Below are 21,286 nucleotides of genomic sequence, written 5' to 3'. Positions count from 1 at the left end.
ATAATCTAATAAGAACCACGTGGTATTTAATATCACACAGCTTCTTGAAAATATGTAAAGCACACAAACAAATTACACGCAACAAAACACAACTTACTGAAAAGGAAATGACAAGTTGTCCTATTTCACTAATTAAAAAATTGCAAATAACAGCAAAGTTACAATTTTTGTTATGTATCAAATTTCAAAAAAAAATTGAAGAGAATATTCAGGCTAGCCAGGAAGTGGGCGCCTTCTGTTTTTTTCTTTCTGTTTTTTTTTTAATGTTTATTTATTTAGCTTTGAGAGAGTGAGAGACAGAGAGAGAGAGAGAGAGAGAGAGAGAGAGAGAGAGAGAGAGTACAAGCAGGGGAGGGGCAGAGAGTCAGAGTGTCTGTTGTTCCAGAAGCAGGCTCCAGGCTCTGAGCTGTCAGCATAGAGCCCAACGGGGGGCTTGAACCCATGAACTGTGAGATCATGCCCTGAGCTGAAGTTGGACACTTAACTGAGTCACCCACACGCCCCAAAGCAGGCACTTTCATATGCTGTCACTGGACTATCAACCAGACCAACTTACAGAAAGCATGTTGATAACATGCATAAAAAGCCATGAAAATAATTCAAACCCTGAGATCATTGATTATATTTCTGGGAATCGACTCCAAGGATATATGCAGGCTTGGGAGCCAAGACTTGCAAATGAGGTGCTGACAGACATCCTCATTTGTCATTTGAAAGATCAGGTAGCAAGATTAGTATGTAAAATTAGTGAATGAGAAAATAAACTTAAGGAACCACAAAAGGAATCCTGATGCAGCCATTAAAAATCGAGGCTTTTGACCTGCGCTCACAACAAGTTAAAGGAAGAAGGGGGAAATTTACTTGCGTGTGAGGGTAGCGCTGTGTGATGGGATGCCAAGACTAGTTTTCTCCGGGCGGGAGATCATGGGCAATTTGCTTTCTTCACCATGTGTTTAGAGATTTTCAACTCCTCTACAACGAATTTGCAATAATCAAAAGATTAGCAACTGAGAAATTAGGTTACATTTCCATTTAGCTGCTGCTTTTTTTTCAGTTCAATTATTTATGTAATTTAACCAACTTCTGGAAGAAATTGTCATACAAATCTCTAAGAAAAGAATAACTGAAGAAAAGTCAGTCGTCAGATGAAATTGTCTTTTCTGTTTTCCCTGCACCTCCTGTGCAGCTCGAAGTTGACTTTGTCCGGCTGGTCCAGGGCAGGGTCTCCCCACTGTCCGCAGGCTTGGACTCCAGAGCCAGAGAGATGATTTATACACCCCCTTTCCCTCAAGGAGTTCCAATTCTAGTGGCAGGGAAAGTTCCCTGCCTCAAAATTTCTCATTCTCATCTCATAAAATCTGACTCCAGGGAATCATTGCTTTGGTTAAGTATTGCCCTCACCTTGAGTTCTGCTCAACTACAAGCCCTCCTGGGAGGCAGACAAATTAACTAACTCTTTTATAGGATTCATATAACTTTCCTTTATGGGAAGGAGCCTGTAAGGAGGGGAAGGAGAAAGTGTGTAAATGGACATCCAAGGAATGCAGAAGAAAAATCTCCCCTGCTTCACAGAATTTGCTCAGGACAGCCCTGGAATGTTGATTCAAACTTACCTCCTTAACAGGCTCCAAAACCATGTTTCCATGAAATAAAACAGAAGGTGAGTATCAGTGCTATAAACATTTGTCATCCAAGCTTATTAGAAAAACAAAACAGCCCCAGTAGATACAAACAAAAGATGGGATTATATATTATAAACAGAACCACCAAGACTTCATAAAATGCTCATCCTGGACAATGCATAAACAGATTTGTGTATGCACACATATACATACATGAACACGAACATGCACCAAACAACTCGGTATCGTATCATACCTACTAAAAAGGTTATGTTTTATTTTTTTATATTTTTTAACTAGGTTTATTTATTTATTTTGAGAGCGAGCAAGCAGGGGAGGGGCGGAGAGAGAGAGAGAGAGAGAGAGAGAGAGAGAGAGAGAGAGAGAGAATGAATCCCAAGCAGACTCCGTGCTGTCAGCACAGAGCCTGATGCTGGGCAAGAACCCATGGACCGTAAGATCATGACCTGAGCCGAAACCAAGAGTCAGACACTCAACTGACTGAGCCACCCAGGCGCCCCAAAGAGTTTATGTTTTAAATGATGATACCCAGTGCAGTTCAACTGCAGACAAGAGCGATAGAAGAAATTGGCATAACTTCTTGAAAAACAACTTAACCCACCCTTGAAAAACATGGATCCCAGACAGCAGCCCTCTCTCCTCTCGGTCATCTGCCCAAACACCACCCCAACCCTGAAGAAAGGACAGTTCCTCCTTGGGTACATCCATCAGGTCATTTTTGTTGCAGGAGCTGTCTCCCCCAAGCATGATTAATTTGGGTATCACCGGAATTACTTACTTTGTCACTTGCTTGTTTATACAAACCCCCAATGTATATTCTGACCCTATATCCATTTGGGTTTTGTTTTATTTCCCACTAAGCTGCTAGAAATACTCCCACATTTGCACAGTTTAGAAAGGAATCTTAGGGGCGCCTGGGTGGCGCAGTCGGTTAAGCGTCCGACTTCAGCCAGGTCAAGATCTCGCGGTCTGTGAGTTCGAGCCCCGCGTCAGGCTCTGGGCTGATGGCTCAGAGCCTGGAGCCTGTTTCAGATTCTGTGTCTCCCTCTCTCTCTGCCCCTCCCCTGTTCATGCTCTGTCTCTCTCTGTCCCAAAAATAAATAAAACGTTGAAAAAAAAAATTTAAAGAAAGGAATCTTATGCTTTCCTTTGGGAAAAGGTGTTACCTCTTATACTTCATTTTCCACTTTGCTCTAAATAACCGTTTCTTCAATTTTCAAAGGATTTTGTTACTAATGCTATTTGTGACTGAATAGCTGTTATTAGCATCTTTGGTTGAAGTGAACTCTAAATCTGTTAGCACATATTTCCATATACTGACAGCTGTCTTGTGAGCCGGCACAGACTTTAGCAAGCCTCGTGAGTAATACTCGTCCTAATGAAAGACAATAAATTAGTAGAAATGTGTGATCACACCCTGTTCTTCTCAATGCCACCAATGCCCTGGCTATTTATTACCACTGAGGACAATAAATGACACTGCTCCTATATATATTTCACTCCAGTTTAAGTAACTAGTAGCTACCCGAAAGCAGTAGCTGTCAAAATTTTTGTGCCGTGTCCCACAATAAACATACATTTTAGATTTGACCCACGTCACATACACATACAGCTAAAACATACACACAGAAATTTCTTAATTCTTACCCTTACTGTATTCAAAATTAATATTTCTATTTCTCCCTGCCCCCCCCCCCCCACACTTCCTTCTTTGCTTTCTGAATACCAGTTGTGACCAACTAAATTGATGTCAGGATCTCTTTTTTTTAAGCACTTTTTTTTTTTTTAACATTTATTCATTTTTGAAAGACAGAGAGAGAGAGACAGAGCACAAATGGGGGAGGGCCAGAGAGAGAGGGAGACCCAGAATCCGAAACAGGCTCCAGGCTCTGAGCTGTCAGCACAGATCCTGATGCGGAGCTCAAAGCCACAGACTGCGAGATCATAACCTGAACCGAAGTCGACCGCTCAACCAACTGAGCCACCCAGGCACCGCTGATGTCAGGATCTCTGAAAGGGTTAGAACCCACAGCTGAAAACCCTGCTTTAAAGCCCCGTTACTGCTGGGTGATGTCGCTGTGACTCAGGGACCACAGCATCTGGGCACCTACTTGCCCCACGCCTCTACCCTTTGCTTCCACTCCAATCTCCCCATCCCCCAAGCACTGTCCTTTGTCCTCATGGCTTTTCATTCTATTTTCCCCCTCTTCTTTCCATTCAACTCACTGTGGCGTTACAGCTTCTGCAGGGCACATCTGCCCCAAGGTAGTGGCATAAAGCATTTTCTTTGACTCATACTCAGGAGTTCAGAGAGTGCAGAGGGGTGGACAGCCTCTGCTGCATGACATCGAGGCTAGGTTGATTGCTGGCGGTCTCTGAAGGCCGTCTGCTCACATGTCATGACAGAATCGGAGGGGCTGGACGTCTAACACAGACCCCAGGGCCAAGTATTTCTGCTCACAAGACAACAAACATGTTGCCTCCGAAGTCATGAGGCACTTTTGCGGACATCTACTGATTACAGTGGGTCACAAATCCACCCAGTTGAGGAGGAGGTGAGCTGGACGCCACCTCTTGATGGTGGAGTGGCTAATTTCTAAAAGAACATGTCCGGCAGGAGATGGTGTGACAGTCACGTTCTGAACAGTTATTCCCCAACATCGCTCCTAATTCCCAGGCAAAGATCCAACAGCCTACTGTGTAGGTAGATTCACATGCATGTCAACTAGCACTTCAAATGTGATGTAGCCAAGCTGACCGCTGTCCTCTTCTTCGGTGTCCCCTATCTCAGTACGACTGTGGGGGGCTGGAGGAACCCTTATGTTGTGTTTTAGACAAACATGCCAGAAACAACCTCTCACAAAATGTAAGCAGACGGGAGGAGAGAACTTAGCATGTAAGAGACGGGAGGATGCACGTAGCATGACAATTCCGTGCCGTCTAAAGGATTCTATCCCATATGGAACACAGGCAGGTTTCATAGTCAGTCTCTGGAGTAAGACAGACAAGGAGCCATTCTCCTTTGGACAAGGACTTAACAGCTCACGCCGACAGCTGTTTATCTAGCAATTTCAGCAGTTATGTATGTTTTCGCATGCCCCACTGTGTCCCTCTCTCTGCACCAAGCACCCTGAAAAGGTTCTACTTGTCTAGCAGAACGTCACCACCTTTCCTTTCATACAAGCTCAGAAACCTTCAAGCAGCTAGAGAGGCAGCATGAGGGCTTAGAGCAGCAGTTCTCAAAGTGTGCTCCCTGGGCCACGGAGGTCCCAGAGATCCTTCCAGAAGTCCATGACGTCAAAACTATTCCCCTAGCACTAAGCCATATTTGCCCTTTTTGCTGTGCTGCTGTTTGCACTAATGGTATACAAGCAGTGGTGGGTTCAACTGCTGATACCTTAGCACGAATCATATGAATCGAGGCAGTGGCCCCCAACAGCACCCTCAGTCACTGCGTTCTCAACAGCCACATATTCAAAGTTGAAAAAAAAAAAGCTAAGTTTTATTTCATAATGCTCTTAATAAATAAAACAGAATAGAATTCTTAATTTTCAAAATACCAGTATTAGCACACGTTTTTTGGATGTTATGTGACAAAACAGGAAATATGTATAACGTGCTTCAACTGTGTATCAGAGCAAGACGCTTGTCACCAAGAAGAGCTCTTGTGATTGGGTGAGTTGTGTGAAGAACCAGCCACTGTTTTCATGGACCAACCTCTCGTGTCATATTCACTTGGAAGAAAATCTGACAGACTATGGTTAAATAAATGGAAAATGATACCCACTTTCTCAAAAATGAACAAGATGAGCCTTCAAAAAAAAAAAAAAAAGAAAGTAGCTGACGATATTTATTGCCAGTGATAAAGTTTGAGCTTTCAAATGAAAATCAGAATTTTGGAAATTGACAAGATTGACACCATGAAAGCTTCCCAATGCTTGAAAGACTTCTGGTGAAATCAGTGGTGATACTGACAAATGGGGTATTCTGATACTGTCTAATTAAATTCGTCAATGTTTACAAGGTCTGCATAGTCGGCAAGCCAATATTTCCAAATGACCAATGCAGGATCTTAGAAAAATCATATGTGGGTAGAAGATCTGTTCAAAGTTTAAGACAGGCCAGTGGACCTTCACATAACAGAGTATGGCAGGGTTCACGGATATGGTTTCAGATTCCATAGAACTGACCTTTAAGAAAGTACTGCTTGCCAACTGTGGGTACAAAGAAGAATACCCACAATTATCTGAAAAGGCTATTAAAATGCTCCCTCCTAATCTTTCCAAGTACACGTCTGTGTCAGGCCAAATTGTTTTTCACCAAAATGATACGCCTCAACAGATTAATTGGGGAAGCAAATACAGGGGTCAGATGCTTTTTTCTTATAAGCTGATCATCAGTGAGTTTTGCAAAAATGTTTATTGCCGTTCATCGCCCCTTTCTTGGTATGGAAAATATACTTATTTTCCATAAGAATACTATTTATGTGGATACGTATTGGGTTAGGCTTACTATGATTATTTTAAATGAGTTATTATTAGTAAGGTTATGATTTTAAGTTAATTATCATGAATGTTGATTTTTAAAAAGAGTCTCATATTTCCAATACACTCAAGACTGATAAATATAATTGACAAAAACCAAAGCTTTTTTGGGTCCTCAACAATTTTTAGGATTCTAAATTGGTCCTATGACCAAAAAGTATAAGAACCACTGGTTTACAGGATGAATTCACAGATCTGATTGCTGAAGCTTAAATACTGGCTATCCAATTTACTAGCTGGTATCTGCCTAGCTTTAATAAGGGATTTCAAATTTTTTATGCCTCGGTTTCCTCATCTCGTGATAGAAGTAATTATTCCTCCCTCATAAAGTAGGTGTAAAGAAGACAAGAGATAATACAGAGCTTACAATGGCGCTTGGCAGGTAAGAAGTCCCCCTAAAGAAAAGTCATTATTATTATGCTCCATGGACTACCAAATTGGCCTCAGGAACCTCTCTTCCATCTGTTCGCTCCTTTTCCTTTCTCTCAGCCATTGCACTATTTCCGGTCTTCAGTTCCTTGTCTAGTGTAGGTCAACATTTAACTAGATTCTTGCCACCAAATCTAAAATCAGAGGTCAGTTCATGGCTGTTGCTCCTCAGAAACCAAAGTCTTCTACCTAAGAAGCAAGGTCAGAATTCATTAACCTACCAAGGCTCTCTACGGAGGGGCCTCATCCAGTGTGTTCGTGAAAAGTACCCTGAAGAACATTTGTTCTGTAGAGACTGCTTCATGCTAGCAATAAACCAGAGTGCCATCATCAAATAAATGGGAAACTAATTGGTTGCCCCGATTTCTTGCTTTCTGAAGTAATTTCCTGAACCTTTCAGGTGTTCGCGTGTCCTGTAACCGCTGGATTGGAAAAAGAACACACATGGGCCGAGTTTACTGACCAGGGAACATTGTGGCAGGGACGTCTCAGGAACTGGTGTTTTGAAGGGCACATGTGGGGGAACACTGCTAGCTTTATCTCCCAGTATTTGTAGGCAGATTCTTTGCTAATTCCTGAACTTGTCATGCTTCCTGGATTTTCTTCTTTCTGTTCCCACTGCAAAGAGTAGTCTACCTATTATCTCCCAACACTCAAGGCATATATACCCTCCACCCTCCTCTGTGAAGTCTCCTAACTTCTCAAATCAGAGTTAATTATCTTCCTTTTTTGTTCCTTTGCTTTTATTGAACTAAAATCTTTGCCTCTGTTTTGTTTCAGTTAGTTGGTGGTATGTGTTTCACTAAACCGTGAAGTTGCTGGAGGCCAGGGGCAGGGAAGCAAGGAATAGAATATTGATTCAAGTCAATATCTAACGAGAACCCCAACAGCAAAGACACAAGAGACACAAACATTCTGTTTTTACTTAAGACACTCAACATTACTTAATGCTCAACATTACTCCCTCCTTACAGCTGAAGGAGATAACAAGTTCTAAAACAATGAGATATTGGCCTGCCTTATAAATGAAAAAAAAAAAGTAAAATTGAAATATTTAACGGAGGTCATAAAGGAATCCATCAGAAGATTTCAGACCAAAAGCAACCACAGAAACTATAGGTCTCTTCAGTGATTGCATTATGGTTCTCCAGAGAACAGAACCAATAGGATGGATGGACATATCATTTATTTAGATATCTGATAAAATACTTTATGTATTTATATTTACATGTAATTTATATATAAATTTACTATAAGGAGTTGGCTCTTGGGAGCTAAGGAGTCCTATGATCTGCCACTTGCAGGCTGGAGATGCAGGGAAGCCAATGGTGTAAATTCCAGTCCAAATCTGAAGGCCTGAGGACCAGGGGCACCAATGGCACAAGCCCCAGCCCAAGGGCAAGAGACGGCCAAAGTCTCAGCCAAACAGGCAGAGAGAAAGTAAGGAATTCAACCTCCCTCCATCTTGTTGTTCTATTCAGTTCCTTCGTGGATTGGGATGATGTCCATCCACAATGAACCTAAGTTCATTCAACCAAAAATATTTACTTAGTGCCCACTATGTGTCAGGCAGATGATAAAGACACAGAGATGAATAAGAAAAAGTCCTTAGTCTCAAGAAGCTCCTACCCTAGAGAAGCAGTGGGAAAAAAAAAAGGATAAACTCTAATGGAGACAGTGTTTAAGGTAGAGAAATCTATAAACACTATTGAAACAAAAACAAGGAAATAATTAACTCTGTCTGGAGAAATCAGGGAAAGCAGCAGAGAAACAGGTTATTATTTGATTTGGGTTTTGAATGATAACCACGAGTTGACAAGGAGAAAAGACTAAAGGGCATGCCAAAGAGAGGGAAGAGAGCAGCACTCCCAAAGGCCCAGACACATGTGGTCGGTATTTTGAGTCTGAGTTTTCACCCCTTCTACCTGTCTTTGGGGTATGGTGGGACAAATGATGATTCCCCAAAATGCATCCATGTCCTAATCTCGGGAACTAGTGAATGTTACCTATATGGCAAGGACTTTGCAAGTGTGATTAAGTCAAAGACCTTGAGATGGAGTGATTATCCTGCCACGTCAGGATGATTCCTAAATGTAATCCCCGTGTCTTTATGGAGGCAGAGGGAAATTTGACACAGGTAGAAGAGGAAAAGGCAACGTGATTTTGGTGGCTTTTGGGTGACACGCCCATAAGCCAAGGAATGCTGGGCGCCATCAGAACCTGAAAGAGGTGAGGGATGGATTTCCTCCAGAGCCTTCAGAGAACACACAGCTCTGCCAACACCTTGATTTCAGCCCAGTGGTACTGATTTCGGCCATTTAACTTCAGAAATCACGAAAGCATAAATTTCCACTATTATGAGCCACCACATTCATGGTAATTTGTCGTAACAGCGATAAGAAACTAATACAGATGCTGTCTGCTATCTGTCTCTAGGATCATTTCCTGACATCCATGGAGGACTCCGGAATAATTTCACTCCCTTCATCTCTACTTCCTACGATTTTTCTGGGTGATTTCACCACCCATGTAGATAATCCACCCAACACCTTAACCTTAAAGTCACCTCTCTGCCTCTTTGACCCCAATGACTATCTCTGCCACCATTCCCCAATGTCACACCTACACAGACATGCTCATGAGTAAAACCTCCAACACCCTGTCTTCTGACTACCAGTTCCTATTCTCAAAGCTCTCTGCGTTTTCAACCTCAACAAAACCTCCTATGTCCTACCTGCCCTCCCCTCTCCATTTGCCCACCACGTACAGGCCTCTCTAGTTCCCTTCCCTTCCCCACAGGCGTTACTGGGACAACCCTCTCAGAACCCACAGGTGAATTTGCCAAGAAGCTCATGGAGCAACAGGTCCCTCACTTGCCAGGGATCCTTCAGAGCATGGCAGAGGTCCCAGCAATGTACCCATGGGCTCGTAGGTTTTTGTAAAACTTGTGAAAGTGGGAAACTGAACCACATTGGCTAAAACCGCTACCCCTATGCACGCCAACTTCTGCTGTCACACAACCCCCAAGTCAGGTGGTATTAGCGTGGCCATAGACATTTTGGGGATTCGGCTAAAGGGAAGCGGAGTTGAAGTTACATCCAGTTTGGATTTAGTGGAATTTATTTACATGGTTGACGGTCAGTTCAGGGCAGAGTTAAGTCCCTGCTAGTCAGGGCAGTGTACAAAGGGCTTCAGGAAAATCCTCCTAATGCCTATCTGTGTCTATTTTCTTTTTTAAAGATTTCTTTATTTGGGGGAGAGCGCACATGGGGGAGAGAGGCACAGAGAGGGAGACAGAAGATCCAAAGCGGGTTCTTCCCTGACAGGCTAACAGTAGCAAGCCCGATGTGGGGCTTGAACTCATGAAACACGAGATCATGACCTGAGCCAAAGTCGGATACTTAACTGACGGAGCCACTCAGGTGCCCCTGTACTCTGCATCTTCAACCTGAACTGTGACAGGAGGCAGAGAGGCACAAGTCCCACGGCACTCTCAAGTGCTCTGGGACAGCCAGCATCATGCTGGTGTCAGTGCCCAGGGTCTGGAAAGTTCTCCCAATCACGGAGCGTGTAAAACCATAAATGGGGGAATTCAGTTCCCACTAAAACAGAGTGAAAACAGCCATGAAACAGAAGAATCTACTCAGCAGCACAGTGGATGCAATTATAAATGTGCCATCCATTCGACTTTTCCTTTCCAAGAATCCTGCAAAATCAACTTTATTCAGAATTCCTGGGTTTGTAGCTCTCAAAAATCTTTTTAAATCATATCAGAAGCTGTAAAGAAAAGTAATAAATAGATTCTTAGAGTTCTGGTAATCCAATGAATGAAGGGAAGTGAATCCTAAAAGAGCATCAATACCTAAGTTTCTTGCTGACTGGGCACAAAGTAGTGGTGCCCCTGAGGAAGACGTGAATCTCCCACCCTGCCACTAAAGATCCTCGACGACACTCAAATCATTCAAAGTACATTTGAGATTGGTCGCTGCACAGGGACACTTGGCAGAGGTCTGAAATTTTACAGCTTATATGTAAAAACACTTCGATGGAGGTTTCTCCGAATCAGAAAACAGTGCTAAAAATCTACATGAGTTGTAAAGAAACTCTCCTCAACTTTCACTAAAAAATTAATTTTGATGCACATGCTATTCCCTCTACAGAAATGCTATTGCCAAATTACTGTCATATGAACAAGAGATCAAAAGCACACAGCCAAACCTGGGGGGAAAATATTATAGAGGAATGCCAGGGAGTTAATAGAATATTATATTACTTTTATGGGCTTTATAATGTTTATAGTATTTGTTAGCTCTTTAAAATTTGTAAATTGTTGTGCTTTGGTTTCTCATTTAAAATTTTTACTTTTGTTTCCAAGTTTGTATTTTTTTTTCTTAAAAAGAACCCACAAAACTGAATAGCTCAAACTCACAAAACTAAGATCTGCCCTAGACAGAACACTCATCTTCAATCCCTTGCCTTCGGTCTAACTGGGGATCAACCCCACCTAATAAATGTAGAAGGAATGACAGAATCTGAAAACCACTCTTTACAGCTCCCCCTGAAATTGCCAATTCAGACAAGGGTCCTCATTGGCATATACTAAACCATAAGGTAGAAGGTTATTAACAAGTTATCTGCATGATATCCAATTATCACCTCACAGTTAGCTTTCCAATTCCGAAAGGATAGACGTATCCTTACAATGGAGACTACCTTAATTAATCGATTGAACTTGGAATTCCTAATGGCAGGACAATCAGGCATTATGTCCTTCCTGTCATGATGCAAGAAGATATTACACAGCCTTACGGCATCACACCTATGAAGTATTCTTGCCAACAGCCCAGTTTAAGCTGAATGTAAAAACATTTGCACCTAACTTCCAGTTCACAGAAATGCAGAGGGGCTAGAGGAAGCAATTATATAACCCTACAAGTAAACACGCAGAGACATCTAGAACTTGAAACAGTCTACAAAACCTTCACTAGTCTCTTCACAATTTTTCCGTGACAGTTACTTCTCAATGTCCTAGAAAAATAAAAAGTAGAAGGACATCTTTAGAGGAAAAGGGAACAAAGAAATGTCATAAACAAATGTGTGAGCCTTAACCATATCCTAGTCATCTTTTATCTCCACTCCACCCACCCCAACCACCCCCCAAAAAAACCACAGCAATTACAAAAGACACTTGAAAACTGGTGAATATCGGAATATAAACTAATTATTAGACAACATTGGGGAATTACTGTTGATTTTCTTCAACATGACAATAGTAATGTGGTTATATAAAGGAACAGATTTTTTTAGGAGACGCACGTTGACGTTTTTAAGGATGAAGTTACTCTGATGTTTGCAACTTACTTTCAAATGGGTTAGCAACTTTGCGTTTGAAACTTTTTACAATTAAACTGGAACAAGTAAAAAATGTATTAAATCTTTTTTCTCTCAATGTAAGCAAGAAGTTTTTAGTGGAGGCAAAGTAATTATTCTCATCAACCATTAACAATGAAGCAGTACCCAAAGCCTAGGGGCTAATGTTTCAGAACTGCCATATTGTACTAAAAAATCTCGTAGGGTCCAAATGCAGTCATGACCTGCTTAATTTGTGTTTATGAGGAGCGCATGGGAATTTTTAGACTGCTAACTGCCATTCTGGTAGGAAAAGTCAGGTAGGAACAAGAGGTAGGGGACAGACGGAATTGAAGCAAACAAAATTTTGTTTATTTTACTCATCTTTAGGAAGAAAAAGATTTCAAGTATGATTCCTTTCAGGGCCATTGCACCCTTCCAGCGACTGATGTCATAAAAAAAATGTTAAATCCTTTTATAACTTATAAAGACTTTCACATAGATTATCTCTCTGACTGCTTAAAACAGTCAGAACAGGAAACAGAGAAAGCAAGTAATATTCCCAATGGACAGATGAGGAAAATGAGGCTCAGAGAGGCCACATGATTCACCTGAGGTCACACAGCTAGTTATGTCAGCCAGGGTCATTCACACATGACCACTGTCCTCTAGCACGGTCACTGAGTGGCTCTCTTACAAGGGGTAACGTTCGTTTCTCTGGAGCTTCAGTGTTTGGACTAAATAGCCTCAGGCTCATCATGAGAAACTGCAAAGGTCAGAGGTAACGCTTGGCATCAGACCCCCTTTCTTCCATCGACAGAAGGTGGAGGGGGTGGCAGGCGGGAAGGGGCAAGAGCCCAGTCTACAAGGAGGCAACCTCCTCAAGGAGTCTGCACACTTCCCTGCTGTGTCACCTCCAGAGCAGGGACACTTCTTCAAACACAGTCACCTAGCAGGGTCCCAGGCCACGCAAGGAAATGAAAAGACCATGTGAGGCAAAGCAGTCATGGAAACAAGGTATAAGCAAGTACTGTGAAAAGCAAAGGCACCAGCAAATGAGTGCTATTACTTCAATCCGCTGGTCGAGCCCAACCCCTCACAGTGCCTAATGGCTGGGTGTTTGGAGTGGCTTCCCTCCATAACACGCTGTAACTGGGGGAAATTACTAATTCCGTGGCTTTCATAAAACACAGAGGTCCACCAAATGTTTGCTTGGCAGATTTTTTTTTTTCTCCCCAGAGGGCAGCTCATTAAGTCTGACAATAAAGCAGGCTTTGTTCTAAAGATTTACAGTGTTTTCCCAGTGCAAATTCTAATTGACAACCACTAGGAGAATAACAATGTAGAGCCAAGAGAGCTCTGGTTTCTTCCATTCTTCCAAGATCCATCTCAAAGAAGCACTCGCTTCTTAGTTTCCTGGACCAGTGTTTAGCTGGGTCTTTATTTAGACACCGGCATAAGCAGATGCTTGGGCATCAGAAGTAAGTTTATCATTCAAAGTAGTCAAATCTTAAAAACCAAAAAGATTTATTCTTTCCAGCTTCAAAGATAGGAAAATGTCATCTAATTCCCAGGCTCAGAATATTGGGTCCCTCCGTGCAGAATAAGCATGTTACCTAAAAATGGAACCATGCGTTTTCCATGGAAAGGGAGGGGGGACCCTAAAAAAAAAATAAAGTGCATGATGATTGAGAAGTCTTCAGAAATGGTTGCATGAGAATATTAAAGGCACTGCTATTCAATGGATCCATCATAGAATAAAAGTTCAAGTATCAGAGGGAGTAATTTCAATATGAATGTTGGGTGTTGTGGTCACAAACAACAGTCTCTCCTCCACACAGAGGACCAAGTCACATCAAGCAAGTCAGGGAGCTGTGAGTGACAAGGTATAGAGTGAGCGGGCTGTTCAGATAAGGGACAGACATTACTGGACCCTTTTTCAAAGAAAACTTTGAAGATTTTGTTAGGCTTTCTTCATGGAACTGTCACGAGGTAACAATACAGTTGCAAATGAATGGTGCTCAGTGGTCACATCGCTGCCTTTTACGGACCAGCTGGCAATGGTTGCCCACGATGGAAAATTAGCATGAAAGAAGGAACTTCAGGTTACGGGGCTGACGCACAGCCCACAGAGAAAATTCCCAGATAAAGTACAACACCCAACACGGCCACACGAACCAAAAGCAAAATAAGACCCCTGTCTGAAACGAAAAGGAGAGGAAAAAAAAATCCTCCTCACTTCTTCCTGAATCTTCCTGAATTTCCCCCTTCTCCAAACAGCATCCAGGTCCCCATGGTAAAAATAAACAAAAAAACCCCATGTGCTTCCAATAGCATATATAGATGAAGAGAAGTGAAACTGGTGGAAGATGTGGGAGAATAACACAATTCACCCTCTTTTTTCCCTTTTTTTTTTTTAAGTTTCTTTATGTATTTTGAGAGAGAGGGACAGAGCTGGAGTGGGAGAGGGGCAGAGAGAGAGAATCCCAAGCAAGCTCCACACTGTCTCACAAAATGTGAGTTCAAGACCCGAGCCGAAACCAAGAGTCAGATGCTTAACTGACTGAGCCACCCAGGTGCCCCTCACCCTCCTTTTTCTAAGCAAAAACAGGGAAAGGAACCAAAGTGGGAACGTGCAGCACCCCAGGCAGGATCACCAGACCAGGAGTCGGGAGGTCGTAACTCTTATTATGCTAGTGTCTACCATGAGCTGTTTTAAAAAGCACCTTAACCTCCTGACTTTTCTTGTCCTCATCTGAAAAGGAAAGGATGCATCTTAATCAGTGGTTCTTAAACTGTATTCCTTGGAGCCCTCAGGTGTTTTGGAGGTACCTCTAAGGCAACCACAGCAACACGGGGGTACAGCAAAAGGAATGGGGCCCCGTGCTTCCTCTCAACCGTAAACCATTCACAGTTGATCCATTTTATATACTGAGTAAAGTTGTGAGTAAAGTCTTTCGTTTAAAGAGTTCTAGTACCAAGAACTTGTGAGTAAGGACTATTTGTTTTGTTTTGTTTTAAGAGTTCTATTACCAAGGCACTTCACAAGAAAAATGGCTTAACACGTCTTGTGGACCAACTGAACCAACACATCTTGTGATTTTTATCTTTATAATTATGTGGTCTCTATGTGCCTTTTTGCATTACTATTATTAGAATCAATGCACATTAATGTTGATCCTGCCAATCTGTGTATCAGGTTCTCTTATTCTTACTTCCAGGGCAAGGAAACTGAAACTCAGATAGGACAAGTTTACCAAAAGTCACAGGACTCATAGTGGACAGGACTCAAACTCAGGAATGTCTGATGTGAAAATGAGTCAGCTCAACGCTGCCCTTAAAGAATCAACTTTGCTGTAAAGAGACCACTGGTTACCTCATTATTATTGCAATTCTTTCTCCATGGAACATCAGGTTCTTCATTTGTATATTCTGAGAATAAACACTTACCCTGGCGAGATGAAATGAATAGCCACAAGTTCTGCCCAACAAGCAAATCTGTTGGGTACAGGAAAGCCCAAAACGTTGGCAAAGCCTCCAGGGCAATAATGGTTGTTAAGAACTTTCAAAGCAAACAAAACTCCTAGAAGAGAATAAAGAGCATACAAATATCAACAATCCAAATGTGGAGACAATCAACATTTACAAAGAAAATGAACTGAATGTAAAAATGATTATTTGACTATATCCAACTTCTTGCTTTGAAACACACTCTATTCTTTACAAGTCAACCCAGCTTTTGGTAGAAAGACAATGTTCAAAATGTTCAGGGCAATTGTTCTTCTGATGTTTCTTAACACAGAAGGTCGTGGTGACTTTCAGCATGCTAGAAAACATATAACCCATAAAATGGGAATAAAATACCTGAAATGGTACTAAATGCCACTGAATTGTTCACTTCAGAATCGTTCATTTTAAGCTATGTGATTTTTCAACTCAATTAAAAAAAATAGCAGTAATGTGTATATTTTGAACCTCTATGGAAAGATGTGTTGAGGGCAGGACATGTTTCCTTTCTTCTCCCACAACTGGTTGCATGAGGATGTATCTTAGAGGGAAGGGGGATGGATGGCAGGGAGGGTAGAGAAAAGAGTTAGATTTCCTTCTGTTGCAGGACTCTTTCCCTCCTCCCCTTCGCATTCTAATTCTTAGAACACCTACTTTAAGCCCCAACGGCAATTTCAGTCCTATGAGATACATATAGAGTGACTATCATAGTTGTTAAAACATGGCACGCATGCCATGGTAGGGTGTGGTGCATTTTAATGAAGTCATTGAGAGGCATACTCAATGTTTTAGAGAACTCCTTATCACAGATACACCAGGGGGTCTCTCCTTGGCCCCACTATGATGGAGCAAGTACATGTTTCTAGAACTACATCTCCTAACAAAACTACCTTCGAGCAGACCCTGGTCCAAACAAATTGTCCAAGAGTGAATGAGGCAGTTAATCAGTGAATGATTAACATAGATTAAGAGCAAGATCTATGTCCCTCCTGTGCTGCAATCATCCCTCTCTCCAAAATCCAAGCCCCGGCAATCTTTAGCCACTCAGAATTCAGTTCCCTCGCCAAACAGGGACCCACATTTCATAAAATGGCAACAGCCACACCTCTCTGTCTTCATGCATGCTACTTTAGAAATCTATCTGCCTTACCTGAGAAACCTACAGCACAGTTCCTTCTGAAGCCAGGCTCATTCATAAATTCTGCAAGAGCAAATTCCAACAACAGGTACACCACCCCGGTGAGTAGTGAGAATGTGACGATGACATAGGCAAACCATTTACTTCCCAGTCTCCTTTCCAGATTGATTCCTTTCCATAGCATGGATGCCATATTGAAATACAAATGCCAATCGTCTGCATGGTGAAAAGGAGAAAGCAGTAGGCGCTGCCAGTCTTTCTGCTGGTAACATGTCTCCACGCTAAGGCAGGAGCCCAACAGTGGCTTCAGAGGACTCAAGAAGAACCAGATGTTGACAGCCAAAGTTGCTAGGGTGACAGGTGGAATATTGTTGACCCCAACATGGAAGATTTGAGAAAGGAGCAGAATAAGTCCAGTATTAATTCCTCTTGATCTCCGCTGCATGGTTAGATATCAACCCAGTGATGGAAAATTGTGGTCAGGTTTTAGGCATCTGGGAAGATATACAGGGAGCTGAACCTAAAACATAAAATAAAATGCACATGAAAATCCACTAATTAAGACTTAATGCACCAATAAGACATACTCATTTGAAGATGAGCTTATGTTATACATACATATACGTACATATGTATATATATATATGTATATGTATAAATATACATATATGTGTGTGTGTGTGTGTGTGTGTATATATATATATATGCATATATATCTCACACCTCCTGTCTGACAGAAACATTTATTATCAATGTCTTCCAGACCAACATCCAGGATGCTAGCTGATGTCCTCCCTCATCTTACATTCTAAAACAGAACACTTCACCCAAATCCCAATGGACCAGTTAATGGATGGGTATGCTTTCTGTGACAAATATGCCATGAAAATATGACTTGTCTTCCTTATAAATAAACTTGCAACCTAATAAAAAAAATCCTAAAAGATAGTATGTAAATATTTAATAACAATTTCTACTCAGAATGCTGAGCAAGATTCTTTACCACCTTAATTTTTTAAAAGAAATATTCAATTTTGATATATTTGATAAAGTCTGCCCAAAAGTTTTTATTTTTAATTTATTTACTTATTTATTTATTTATCCCCAAAGTTTTTAAACTTCCACTGGCAGGTTTTAAAATGCAATCATTTACTATCTCCTATTCCATATTGTCAGTTATCAACTGCTAGGATGCTTTATCTTCACAAAAACTTCTGCTTTTTTAAAGTTTCTTGCTATGTGCCAAATCCTAGATTCAAATGGTCACTGTCTTTAAGGAGGTCACCTTCTACTAAGAAGTAAGCCAACAACTGCCATACTATATTTTAAGCTCAGTGATAGAGGAAGCCCAAACTCGAGGTGGTAACAGGACTGTGGTCTTAACGGAGTAAAACAGAAGTAGCAACAAGACAGAGTACCAAGTTCAGCACTACGTCTCCACCCCCTGAACCTGGGCTGGCCTTGTGACTTCCTCTGGCTGGTAGATCGCAAACAAAAGGACACTAATTCTGAATGTAGCCCTCGAGATGACTGACAGGCTTCTGCTTTCTCTTGAACCCCCCTGAAGCAACCAAGTGGCCAAGTCTGGGCTAGCCTGCTGGATGAGGGAAGACACAAGCTCCAGGCACCCTTATGGCCCTGACCACTAGCCAGCTAATGCCCCTGAAGCAAAGCTGTCTAGCTGACCAGCAGCTGACCACAGACAAGATGTGAATCCAGCACAGCCCGGCCTCATTTGCTGACCCACAGAACAATGAGCTAAATAAATCATACTGTAACTTCACCAAGTGTTAGACTGGTATGTTACACAGCAATTACTCACCAATACTGAAGGGATTTCCTTTGGTGAGGGACTAGCTTAGGCTTATGGGAAGAAGTTAGTAAAGAAAGAGCCACAGACTAAAGACGCAAAAGATAAGAACTTAAGTCCTTGGAGGGAACAGCCTCGTCCATCATAACAGGAAGAAAGAAGAAAAATGTCAGTTGCAGATAAGGGTAAATAGGCAGATTGAGGCCAGGATGCTGCAAAAGTTCTCATCTAGTGGTTTTTACTCTATGGAGGTTCTTGGGCTCCCAACCAAATACATGACTTACTCTGATACCCTAAAGATTCTCATTCAGACAGAACGTTGGAAGGTACATGGGCTTCGGGCTAAAAACGGGTACAATTCTACTTTATAAGCTTTGTGACCTAGAGCAAATTACTCTCTGAACTTTACTTTCTTCACTTTAAATTAGGAATGATAATACCTCCTTCCCAGGATTACTGTAATACGTCTGGAAAGCAGCAGATGTCAAATACACAGTAGACACATTTTTTTATTACTGTAAGGTAAGCCCACTTATGTGGGCAAGTTTTGCAAATTGTAGCATCTTAATAAGGTGCAAATGTACTCCCTATCCTCCTCCCATATGGATTCTAGGAAATGACCCAGAAAAAATTACGCTTGTGTGCATGCATGTGTGTATGTGTATACCCGCATTATTAACACAACCCAAGGTTCTTTATTGCTATGGGCTTATTAACATGGTTCAATACCATTCTCATGAACTACAGAACTTAATAAAATTTCAACTGAAGATCAGCTCCTGGGTTATTTTAGAGAAACAGTCTATATTTTTCACATTGACATTCAAGTCGACTTTCAAATCTCCAGCTACTGTGACTTTTTTTTGCAACATTCCCTAAATAATTTTAATATCAAACCTCAATACCTATAAAAGGAGCAATGAAAAAATACAGCCTTAAACATTAAGTAATCGGCTTATAAGAAATCACAAAACGAACCCTTCAATCTCAATATAAAGAGTGCCCTATGATGCCAGGTTGTGCACAGGAGGAAATCAAAACTAATTATGTCTTCGCTTAAGAAAAATTCCCCCTTGGGGCGCCTGGGTGGCTCAGTCGGTTAGGCATCCAACTTTGACTCAGGTTATGATCTCATGGTTCATGAGTTCGAGCCCTGCATCAGGCTCTCTGCTGTCAGCACCAGGCCCACTGTGGATCCTCTGTCCCCTTCTCTCTCTGCCCCTCCCCTGCTCTCTTTCTCTCAGTCAAAAAAAAAAAAAAAAGTAATAAAAGTATAAAAAATAAAAATAAAATAAAGAATAAATATTAGAAAAATAAAAATAAAGAATAAAAATTTAAAAAAAAAGAAAGAAAATTCCCCCCCTTGACTCCTTGACTGGAATCATTAGTGATGAGGAATATGAACAAAAAGACAATGGAATTTCCCCAATCTCATATCACACTGTGCACTCAGGCTCATATTACACTTGCTTGACTTCTGCCCAAATCCAAAGGTCCCTTTCCATCCGTGTCCCTTCTCACCACCATCTCCAGCTGGTGACGCCTCCTGCCTCCTGGACGCTGTGCTCTCCTGTACCGCCACCCCTCCTTCCAATCCCCCTTTCTCTGCTTTTCCCTTTTCCTCTATCCTTGCTCTCTTTTGCACATGCTCATGGAACTCCATTCCCATGGTTTCTAAAATCCTTTCTGTCATTTTGATTCCCTAAATTTATATTCTGAAGCCTGGAGTTTTCAGTACGTTTCAGGACCATAATCTTACAGGAAGAATACAGCCTGCCTGATCTCTTGGTTTCTGAAAACTGAATTACCCCTCCTTCTCACAAAATGTCTACTTAGCCATTTCTTCTGTCCCTCATTGATTTAATAAACATCAAGTGCCAAAAGCATGCCAGTCTCTATGCCAGGCAGTAGAGGTACAGCAAAGGACGCAACACTTATAATCTCAGCCTCTACATAATCCGTTTCTATTTGCTGAAAGAAATAAAAATATTGGCTGTAGAAAATCAAAGGATGACTAAAATGGTGTGGTTCACACCCGCAACAAACGTCTACTTAATGCGAAGGCAGATTATAACCATAGCCGATGTGAGATGTGCAGAATATATATTTGAGTCCCACATTTCCAAATAAAGGCCTCTAGAATACCAGTGTGGGTAGAATTAGAAGTCAGGGGTTTTATGTAGCAAAGATAAATGGGCATATTTCATACCAACTCTATGGCCCACTTTCCTTCCGCATAAAGCTATCGAGTGAGACTTACGAAGTCAGGGATGCAGCCTGTAACATGGTAACAGAAAATCCACATGGTCCATGTGAAGATCAAATCTATAACCTGACCTTGTGGGCCAGGCAGGCACAGTTCTAGGAATGCCAAAGGGAAGAGATCACAGTAAGTGAGCACTGATCATAAATGAATGTTGTTTTCTCCTGCTCATCTAATACATAAAAATCTTCAGACTGAGGAACTATAACAGACCACAGACGCATGATGGGTTACAGAGACTCATCTATGAGCTGGAAACCAGTTCAGCATGTTTGGTTTGGGAAGTGATTTATTTATTCTAACTTGTACCCAGACCATAAAGCAGTTACCACAGCCCAAGGAAGAGCAGGCTAGTCCCTGCACTCCCCCCACCTCAAACCCGTCTTTTCCCACATGGTCAACCTGCCCCCCTGCTGAACACTGGATCATCCCTTCTAATTCTGCTTCCATATTCATCATCTCAGGACACAGAATTTCCCGCTCCCCAGCTGTTCAAGTCAGAGATGTAGGAAACATCCTTGACCCGCCTTCGCCCCCATCAATCCCCGACCCCCACATCCCATCCACCACACGTAGGTGATTCTTCCACAGTGGGTGTCAATC

At 41.8% G+C, this 21,286-nt stretch overlaps 1 protein-coding gene across 3 annotated transcripts in view; it reads right to left on the bottom strand.

Annotated features, from left to right (window-relative positions):
• The window catches only part of RHBDD1 (rhomboid domain containing 1), a 132,783-nt gene that overhangs the window by 88,321 nt on the left and 23,176 nt on the right, over positions 1 to 21,286 (bottom strand). For all 3 annotated transcript variants that reach the window (XM_043578007.1, XM_043578008.1, XM_043578006.1), the window contains 2 exons: positions 16,623 to 17,130; positions 15,416 to 15,548 (listed from right to left, as the gene is read on the bottom strand). In XM_043578007.1, the coding sequence (XP_043433942.1) occupies positions 15,416 to 15,548; positions 16,623 to 17,055 (566 nt within the window). In that variant the 5' untranslated portion in view covers positions 17,056 to 17,130. The remainder of the gene's footprint in view (positions 1 to 15,415; positions 15,549 to 16,622; positions 17,131 to 21,286) is intronic.

Source organism: Prionailurus bengalensis, chromosome C1 (genome assembly GCF_016509475.1).
Source record: "Prionailurus bengalensis isolate Pbe53 chromosome C1, Fcat_Pben_1.1_paternal_pri, whole genome shotgun sequence".
In the NCBI taxonomy this organism is placed as follows: Eukaryota; Metazoa; Chordata; class Mammalia; order Carnivora; family Felidae; genus Prionailurus; species Prionailurus bengalensis.
The sequence above is the reverse complement of the archived record's forward strand: the minus strand, read 5'-3'. Positions and strand labels throughout refer to the sequence as shown.